Source organism: Mastomys coucha, unplaced genomic scaffold, assembly GCF_008632895.1.
Source record: "Mastomys coucha isolate ucsf_1 unplaced genomic scaffold, UCSF_Mcou_1 pScaffold12, whole genome shotgun sequence".
NCBI classification, from domain to species: domain Eukaryota; kingdom Metazoa; phylum Chordata; class Mammalia; order Rodentia; family Muridae; genus Mastomys; species Mastomys coucha.
Window position 1 is genome coordinate 10,605,649 of NW_022196894.1, and position 10,146 is coordinate 10,615,794.

Genomic DNA, 10,146 nt, shown 5'->3' on the forward strand with positions numbered 1-10,146 from the left:
TGAGTTCGAGGCCAGCCTGGTCTACAGAGTGAGTTCCAGGACAGCCAGGGTTATACAGAAAAACCCTGCCTCGAAACCTCTGCCCCTGCACCCCCCCCAAAAAAAGACAAATGAAGATATATTCATTGAAATATACTAGACAGATGAATAAATAAATGGTGATTCACAGACAATACGGGCTTCCATTAATCAACTTAAGTGTAGTAAATTCTTAGCAAGCTAAAGCAAAATAGAAAAGCATATGGCACATCAGTCCCTCCAGTGGCTCTTCATAAGACCTAATACTATAAAAGTGCTAGGATCTACTTTTAGAATATAAAAATATCAATGTAACTTTTAATGAAATTAATTACTCTTAATGAAGTTTGTTTCTTAAGCCACTCATGAGAACAGTGTCAAGAACAGACTTTCTTTTTTTTTTGTTTCATTTTGTTTTGTTTTTCAAGACAGGGTTTCTCTCTGTAGCTTTGGCTGTCCTAGAACTTGTTCTGTTGACTAGGTTAGCCTCAAACTCACAGAAATCCACCTGCCTCTGCTTCCTGAGTCCTAGGATTAAAGGCATGAGCCATCACCACCCTGCCAAGAACAAACTTCCAAAGGCAAGCTGCCAGCATTCCTTCATTACCGGGTGCTCTGGGGCTCCTCATCTTCATCTCCGTGCATTAGGTTTTGAACTAACTGGAGGATGCTCACCATATCTTGTCCACTGCAGAACAAAAAGGGTTAGGTGGGTAGAAAGAACACATAGCCCCTCCCCTTCATTTCCCAACTATATCTCTCATTCAAACTAACTTGAAGGTTTTTTTTTCCTTGTTGTTGTTTTTCCTTTTTAAACATTTGGTAGCTTGCTTAGAAGACAAAGGATATTTAGAAACAGGTTATATATTTTTAAAAACCTTCAAATTATATAACTTTACTTATGATTCTTTTTTTCAAAGATTTATTTATTTATTTATTATATATAAGTACACTGTAGCTATCTTCAGACACCCCAGAATAGGGGACCAGATCTCATTATGGATGGTTGTGAGCCACCATGTGGTTGCTGGGATTTGAACTCAGGACCTTCGGTAGAGCAGTCAGTGCTCTTAACCGCTAAGCCATCTCTCCAGTCCCTTATGATTCTTTAATCCAAATTTATTTGATTTTTGAAAACATTTCCAATATTGCTCTAGCCATATTTCTATAATAGATCATTTCATTCTTGAAGAGGAGAGAATTTTTAACAAGTTACATTTTAAGAGCCAGTCTTTATAAGAATGCTAGAAGGTTATAAAACCAACAAAAATTCTAATGACACAGGCATATCTCTCTAATTTTCTTCCTTGGGAGTCTTGTCCAATGGAACCAACAGCCTTAAACACGTAATTTATTTCCAACTCTTATCCAAGTTGGAAAATTTGAGATTTGCTTAGAGGATAAATAGACTGACTGCTATACAAGATATGCTGTTAACTGTTCACTATCTACAGAAGGGAAATGTCACTGACTAAAACAGTATGAAATGGTAAGGCAATTTGTGGTACATAAAATATAAAAATACTCTACTAATAAGAAAATTAGTGGCCAGTGGTGGTGGCACATGGCTTTTAATCCCAGCACTCAGGAAGCAGAGGCAAGCAGATCTCTGAGCTTGAGGCCAGCCTGGTCTACAGAGTTCCAGGACAGCCAGAGGTATACAGAGAAACCCTGTCTCAAACAAACAAACAAACAAACCCTGATTAAAAAGAAAAGAAGCATTGAAGGAATACAGTGGGGAGTGGTAGAGAGCTTGTCTAGCATGTATGAACTCTAAGTTCAATCTCTAGGACCACAAAAATAGTAGTAAAAAAATAAAAGAAACACTATCAAAACAATGATCCAAGCTCATCTCTGAAAAGGTTCTAACCTGCAAATGAAATGTTCTGATCCTTTAAAACTGCAAGAGGTAAGGGCAGGGGAGAAAGCTGAAGCAAGAGGTAAGGGCAGGGGAGAAAGCTGAAGCAACTTTGCTACTATCCTTGTGATCTGAGTTAGAGACCCAAAGTGCCAGAGCCCATGCATTATACAACAGGGGGGAGGCAGATTGTGCCGGTAAAGCACTTACTAGCCTCATATGCTAGACATTAGTGTGATTAAATATAAACACTCCTGACCAATGTTTTTAATGTGCTGCCATTCTGAAAATTTCAGGTGTTCTTGGGAGAGCTAGATACATTTGTGTAATTAACAGAATAAACAAGACCTTGTCCCGTCACACCTGGAACAGGAAACAGGACCTGGCTTCCTGTTCTGAGTGGTCAGAAGGTGCTACAGGACTTCAAATCAGCAGGATTCATGCTACAAGCAGGAAGAACTAAAGCATTAGCTCTGGGTGTGTTAGGCATATTTACTGTATGGTGTTATACTTCCTCAATGCTTTTCTTATATTCAGGTCAAAGTACAATTTAAGGGAGTTGTATGTTAACCTAAGTGCAATTTCCTGGTAAATAAAAATTGTTTACCTCAAGGAAGTTGAGCTAGGATTTTAATTGTAGACTGACTACTAACATTCTGTGAAAATGACAGCCAGCTATTTCTTTTTCACTACTAATTGATAAATTTGCTTTAGCTTCAAACAAATTAATCATTCAAGCAATGATTAAAGCTGACATTTTCCTTTCATTTACTATATTATTATTTTTGTTGTTTGTTTGTTTTTGTTTTCTTCCTCCCTCCCTTCCTTCCTCTAGTTTTTCTTTTTGAGACAGAGTATCTCTATGTAGCCCTAGCTGTCTTGGAACTCCCTATGTAGACAAGACTGGTTTTCAACTCATGAGTTCTGCCTGTCTCTGTCTCCTGAGTGCTGGGATTAAACGCATATACCACTGTATTATAAAAATTATAAACTGCACCAAACTAAAATATTTCTCACAATAAAACTCAGTCTACAACAGAGATTACAAGTTTCAAGAATGAACTATCTTGCTATCCCAGTTATAATTATGAATTCATTAATGGCTTCTGAATATGGGTTATAGTTCTGAAAGGGGACCAGGTATGGTGAGACATGTCTGTAACCTAGAACTCAGAAGGACAAAGCCAGACAACTGCTGCCAGTTGAAGGCAAGCTAACAAAAAAAGTTCTGGGAGAGAAAGAAGCTAATAAGTTCCCCTCTATCACCAACCAGCCAGTTCTCTAATGCTTTACTGAGTAACTACTAGAATTAACTTGGTACTCATTCAAAGTAAACTTATAAGAAAATAACGGTAAAAATTTGGGTTAAGAAAAATTTGTACCCTAACTAAAGGTACTGATTTTCACTGGCACCTACCTGCCTTGGAGTGGCCCTGGAATATCCTCAGATACTGGCTTCTTTCCATTTTCCTCCTCTGTTCTTCTGGTTTAAAGGAAAGAAAAAATTGACTGTACGTTTTAACCAATCAAGTTTTTAACATATGAACATGCAAACACGTGACTTTACCTAGAACTTCAGTGACTGATGGGAGATTTCAAACCCATTTATTTCATTTCCCTGGATTCTAAATATACTTGAGAGTTTCAGGAAAAGAATATGAAAAAAACACTTCAACCATCTGCTTCATCAGTTGGTTACCTATGTCACTGAACCTACACTAAGAAGTATTTAAATAGCTTCCGGTCTGGGCCAGTGCTCTGAACAGACCTTGGGTGCAAACTCTACAGCTAGTCCCACAATACCCAGAGAAAGCTTCACTCCCAGGAGCTCTAACACTCCCAGGATCACAGGATCAGAGGTGGGGAGAACACAACATCTGCCCCAACACCAGGAGTAACAGGGACCAGGGGGACCTAGGTACCCAAGAACTCTACCTGACCAGTGGCTCAGGTTCTTTCCAGTCTGAACCAGTCTGAGTCTTTTTAGTTTGTCCCCTGAGCAGACAGACCTTGGGCACAAACTCCACAGCCAGTGCCACAACACCCAGAGGAAGGTCCATTCCTAGGTGCTCTATCATGATCAGGACCACAGGGTCCTAGGATCCCAGGAGCTTGGTCACACCAGGGTCTCAGGGTCCCAGAGGCAGCTTGACTCCCAGGAGCTCTGACACACCCAGGATCACTGGATCACAGAATCACAGGATCACAAAAACAGCTGAACTCTGAGGAATTCTGACACAACCAGGATCATAGGAGGACAGGCTCCAGTGAGATATAGTGAGGGCAGGTAGCACTAGAGATAATTAGATGGCAGGAGGCAAGCATAAGAACATAAGCAACAGAAACCAAGGTTACTTGGCATCATCAGAGCCGAGTTATTCCAACATAGCAAGTCCTGAATACACCACACTAGAAAAGCAAGATCTGGATCTAAAATGACTTTTCATGATGATGATAGAGGACTTTAAGAAGGACATAAATAACTCCCTTAAAGAAATACAATAGAACACATGTAAACAGCTAGAATCCCTTAAAGAGGAAACACAAAAATCCCTTAAAGAATTACAGGAAAACACAATCAAACAGGGGAAGGAACTGAACAAAACCATCCAGGATCTAAAAATGGAACTGGAAACAATAAAGAAATCACAAAGGGAGACAACTCTAGAGATAGAAAACCTAGGAAGTAGATCAGGAGTTGTAGATGCAAGCATCACCAGAATACAAGAGATAGAAGAGAGAATCTCAGGGGCAGAAGATACCATTGAAAACACTGACACAATAGTCACAGAAAATGCAAAAAGCTCCTAATCGAAAACATCCAGGAAATCCAGGACGCAATGAGAAGACCAAAGCTAAGGATAACAGGTATAGAAGAGAACAAAGATTCCCAACTCAAAGGGCCAGTAAATATCTTCAACAAAATTATAGAAGAAAACTTCCCTAACCTAAAGAAAGAGATGCCCATGAACATACAAGAAGCCAACAGAACTCCAAATAGACTGGACCAGAAAAGAAATTCCTCCTGTCACATAATAATCAAAACACCAAATGCATTAAACAAAGAAAGAATATTAAAAGCAGTAAGAGAAAAAGGTCAAGTAACATATAAAGGCAGACCTAACAGTATTACACTAGACTTCTCACCAGAGACTGTGAAATCTAGAAGATCCTGGGCAGATGTCATGCCGACGCTAAGAGAACACAAATGCCAGCCCAGGCTATTACACCCAACAAAACTCTCAATTACCATTGATGGAGAAACCAAGATATTCCGTGACAAAAAAAATTTACACAATATCTTTCCATAAATCCAGTCCTACAAAGGATAATAGATGAAAAACACCAACATAAGGAGCAAAACTACACCCTAGAAAAAGCAAGAAAGTAATCTTTCCACAAACCCAAAAGAAGATAGCCACACAAATATAATTCCAACTCTAACAAAAATAACAGGATAATCCCATGCACCAGATCAGATCACCACAGACTAAGTAAGGCATGTTTTAAATACCAACAAAAACAACAGAAAGCACACATACACATGGAAGCTGAACAATGCTCTACTCAATGATAACTTGGTCAAGGAAGAAATAAAGAAAGAAATTAAAGGCCTTTTAGAGATTAATGAAATAAAGACACATCATACCAAATCTTATGGGACACAATGGAAGCAGCAAGGGGAAAGTCAGAGCTCTAAGTGCCTCCAAAAAGAAACTGGAGAGAGCATACGCTAGCAGCTTGACAGCACACCTGAAGCTCTAGAAGAAAAAGAAGCAAATTCACCCAAGAGGAGTAGAGGGCAGGAAATAATCGAACTCAGGGCTGAAATCAACCAAAAGAAATAAAAAGAACTATACAAAGAATCAACAAAACCAGGAGCTGATTCTTTGAGAAAATCAACAAGATAAATAAACCCTTAGCCAGACAAACGAGAGAGCACAGAGACACTATCCAAATTAATAAAATCAGAAATGAAAAGGGAGACATAACAATGAAATATATCTTAAAATAAGTGTTGTTTGTTGAATATTAACAGTTGAAAATATTAAAATCATGTTCTATAAACATCATGGAAATATTATTCATAATTTTCTCACTGTGCTTGAAATTAGCATTTTCTTAATGTTTAACTTTTTGCTATTTTGAAATTTTTAAAATATACTTACTGATAGAATAATTTCTTTCCTAGAAACACTGGTAATCTTTTTTAAGTAAACTGATTGTAAGACAATGTACACAGATATATAATATGTTTTAAATACTCTCCTACTATGTCAGGTGGTATCATATAAGGGCTTTTGAATATATTTCTTAATGATTCATTTTTAATATTTTATGCTTTTTTACTATACTTAATTCCCAAAGAATATTTTGTACATTTTGAAACAATTGAGTATTCAACATTAGATATAAGATCCTCAGTTATAGATAGTATTAAATATTCATTAATGACATTTTAAGGATATGAATATAAAAGTTGAACAAATTTTTTATGTATTATTTGATTCTCAAAATACTCACTATTATTTATATGTTTGATGTATAAAATGTATTTAAATAATAGAAAATTTTAAGAAAAAAAGAGTAGTTGTGGGTCTTTATGTATATACAGTATACATACATAAAATAAACATGTACTTAATAAAAAAAGTATTTAAATATTCAAATCAATGTATTCCATAAACACAACTCTATAAAGTGGCAGAAGTGAAAGGTCCTTCCAAAAATTTCAAATACTTTTATTGCAAAGCACCTTCTGCCCAATATCTAGCTTTAAAGCCAGCAAAAACTGACATTCTAGAGATGGGAGGCGTCTGAAACAGAAAGAAAGGAGAAGCATCAGATTCAAAACTGGCTGGATACACTCACCAGGGTGGCCTCCACCCTACATGCTCACCTCGGGCTGTTCTCCAGCATCCGCATCGCCTCTTTCAAGTTTTTTCCCATTTCAGCTAATGTAGGGTCTGCTATCTAAAATAAATCAAAAAAGGGTATAATTTGAACATTCCTCTATTACTATTTTTTTATTTATTATAAAAATATAATATTTCTTTGTACCCTAGAACTCATGGCAATTCTGTCTTAACCTCTCAAGTGCTGGAATTATAGGCATAAGCTACCACATATGACTTGGTCTTTTACTTCTGTTACATAATTCATTTGGAAAAATCAAATGCAAGGCAGTTTCTCTTGGATTAATTATAAAAGGCATAGATTTACTGTAACATACAAAAGCATAGCATAAAAAAGTAAAATCCCCCAGCCTTAACCTTTAGTAGAACCCATTTTCATCTTACATACACCTCTGCAGTTTGCTGTTGCCAACTTTACAGTATGGCCCCAGCCAACATACCTGCATCATTCTTCTAGAGGTTATACCTTATACTATCCAACATATAATTTACTTAACTAGTCCTAAGTTAATGGATCTTGAGGTTATTCTAGTTTCCTATCTTAAAAAACAAAAACCAAGTATAGTAGTATGCTACTTGTTTATATTATTGCAGTAGGCTAAAATTAATATTACTTATAAAATCCTGGTACCTATGAATGTTATATGGCAAAGTCTTTATAAATTTGATTAAGTTAAATATCTTGAGATGTCAGATAGCCTTTACTATCCAGATGAATCCAAAATGTAATGAAATATATCTTCTTTATGATAAGGGCAGGAGGAACCACATATATGCACATACAAAGATCCTATGAAAAATGAGTAGAAAAACTTTGAAGATGCTGACTTTAAAAACTATTGTCATGGGCTAGAGAGATGACTCAGCAGTTAAGAGCACTGACAACTACATGGTGGCTTACAACTATCTTTAATAGAATGTTCTCTTCTGGTATGCTTGAGTATGTACATGGAGCTACAGTGTAGTCATATACATAAAATAAATAAGTAGTTCTTAAAAAAAACAAAACTATTGTCATGAGTCTATGAAACACAATGATGAGCCAATAACCCTAAGGGTACAACAGTGGCTATCATAGCATGATAGTAACAACAGCTGTTTAATTAGTAGACATAAGGCCTGGTCAACAGGAGGGAAATCATACTAGAAACCTAGCTAACCATCAGGAGCTAGTGAGGTCATGGATCTTAGAGGAAAACTTACTACTGACACTTTACTAACCAGATAAATGCATCTAAATATCCCACAGATGAATGGAACTATTATTCCTCATCAAAGAAATGTCTCAATGCAAGGAGGCATTAGAGAAAAACAAAGTGGACCAAAACATAGAGAACAAGTGATCTGGAGTGCCCAGTGCCAAGTGATACATCTATAACATGACTCCTGCACATACAACTCAGGGAACATTGAGGAAGAGGGTACCAGAGGACCAGGAAAGTTGCTATGACACTGTGTCTCCTAAAAACGACAAGAAAGTTTCACTCATGATATCACAACAATATGGTTGTCTAGACAAGACCCAAAGAAGCACAAAAGCAATAGACATGCTAAATCTCATGAAGCCCTACCCACAGACAAAGAAATACAGGTAACTAAGGAACCCTGAGAACATTACAAATGGTTCTCAGGCCAGGCATCATGTGCATGCCTTTAGTCCCAACACTCTAGAGGCAGAGGTAGGCAGATTTCTGTGAGTTCAAGGATAGTCAGAGCTGTTACACAGAGAAATCTGGTCTTTAAAAAAAAATCAAAAGTGGGGTGGGGGGAAGGAAGGGGAGAAGGAAGGAAAGAGGGATAGAAAGTTTCCCCAGGGATGAACCCCTAATTGGTTATCCAATACCAAGTGGTCAGCTCTGAAGTCACATACATACAAATTACACTAAACTGACTGAGCAAGCTGTACAGGGAAAATTATGCAAATATATTTCAACTTAAAATAAGATTAATAGGTAATAATATAGCTGGGCAGTTGTGGCACACGCCTTTCATCCCAGCACTTGGGAGGCAAAGGCAGGCAGATTTCTGAGTTCGAGGCCAGCCTGGTCTACAGAGTGAGTTCCAGGACAGCCAGGGCTATACAGAGAAACCCTGTCTTGAAAAACCAAAAATCAATCAATCAATCAATCAATCAATCAGTAATAATATGGAAAGCAAGAAATGACAGGAAACCAATAAGGGGAAATGTGGTTAGTTTTCCTTGAAGTTCAACCATGACTTTTGAAGTGATCTGAATAATTACAACCATATTACAGATAAATATTTTAGTCTTTAAATAAATCAACTGACATACAGGAAAGTGTGTGTGTGTATGTGTGTGTGTGTTTATATGTATGTAATAATGACTAAAGAAAGAAGGGTCAGATTTCCAGAGGGAATGGGAAGAGGTACGTGGAGGAGTTGAGGGGAGGAAAGGGAAGGGAGAAAATGATGCAATTATACTTTGATTAACTAAAAATGACATGATCACAAGCTGAAGAATGTTAACACCCATTATGAACTAGAATTAGAACGTCCCCCTCTTGTAAGTTCAGCTCTGGTAATCTTATGCAGACCACAGATAGGAATTTCTAACTTCTGGCCCAGAAAACTCAAAGTCAAAATCTGTCTCTCTTTTTCTTCCTCCCTTCCTCCTTTCCCCCACCCGACCCTGATTTTTTTTTAAAGATTTATTTTATTTATTTTATGTGTATGAGTACACTGTGGCTGTACAGATAGATGGCCATGAGCCATCATGTGTGTGGCTGCTCTCTGGTCCCGCTTGCTCCAGCCTGCACCAGAAGAGGGCGTCTGATCTCATTACGGGTGGTTGTGAGCCACGATGTGGTTGCTGGGATCCGAATTCCAGACCTTCGGAAGAGCAGTCAGTGCTCTTACCCGCTGAGCCATCTCGCCACCCCGCCCCCCTGATTTTTTGTGAGACAGTTTCTGTCTACATTACCAAGGCTGGCACCACAACAAACCCTCAAAGTAACTGAGAAACAGGCATGCACTGACATGCCCAGCTTCACTTATATGAATATTAATCTTCTGAACTTGTGATTTGCTCCAGCAGCCCCAGGAAAATAATCTTCACCTAAGCCTTGAGATGATGGTTCTGTCTGGAAAAAGCTGGTCTAAGTGGTGGCCTCTAGAACATGCAAGTGTGAAGATGAGCAGCAGTCAGAGGGAGCATTTCTGCTTGTCCCTGTCTGTTCCTTTCCGACTGTAGTGGCATATGTGTACATTAATCTCCCTCCAAAAAGAAATGTGATGAAAGTATTTTTAATTCTTAAAAAAGTTTACACTTGCCGAAAGCAATCTACAGATTCAATGCAATCCCCATCAAAATTCCAACTCAATTCTTCACAGACT

General features: G+C 37.8%; 1 protein-coding gene across 4 annotated transcripts in view; it reads right to left on the bottom strand.

Annotated features, from left to right (window-relative positions):
• The window catches only part of Pdxdc1 (pyridoxal dependent decarboxylase domain containing 1), a 92,823-nt gene that overhangs the window by 54,879 nt on the left and 27,798 nt on the right, over window positions 1–10,146 (bottom strand). For 2 of the 4 annotated variants that reach the window (XM_031363107.1, XM_031363105.1), the window contains exons 2-4: window positions 6,777–6,850; window positions 3,294–3,359; window positions 626–706 (exon numbers count right to left, since the gene is read on the bottom strand). In XM_031363107.1, coding sequence (XP_031218967.1) covers window positions 626–706; window positions 3,294–3,359; window positions 6,777–6,826 — 197 coding nt within the window. In that variant the 5' untranslated portion in view covers window positions 6,827–6,850. The remainder of the gene's footprint in view (window positions 1–625; window positions 707–3,293; window positions 3,360–6,776; window positions 6,851–10,146) is intronic. The other 2 variants (XM_031363106.1, XM_031363108.1) reach the window with 1 other exon arrangement.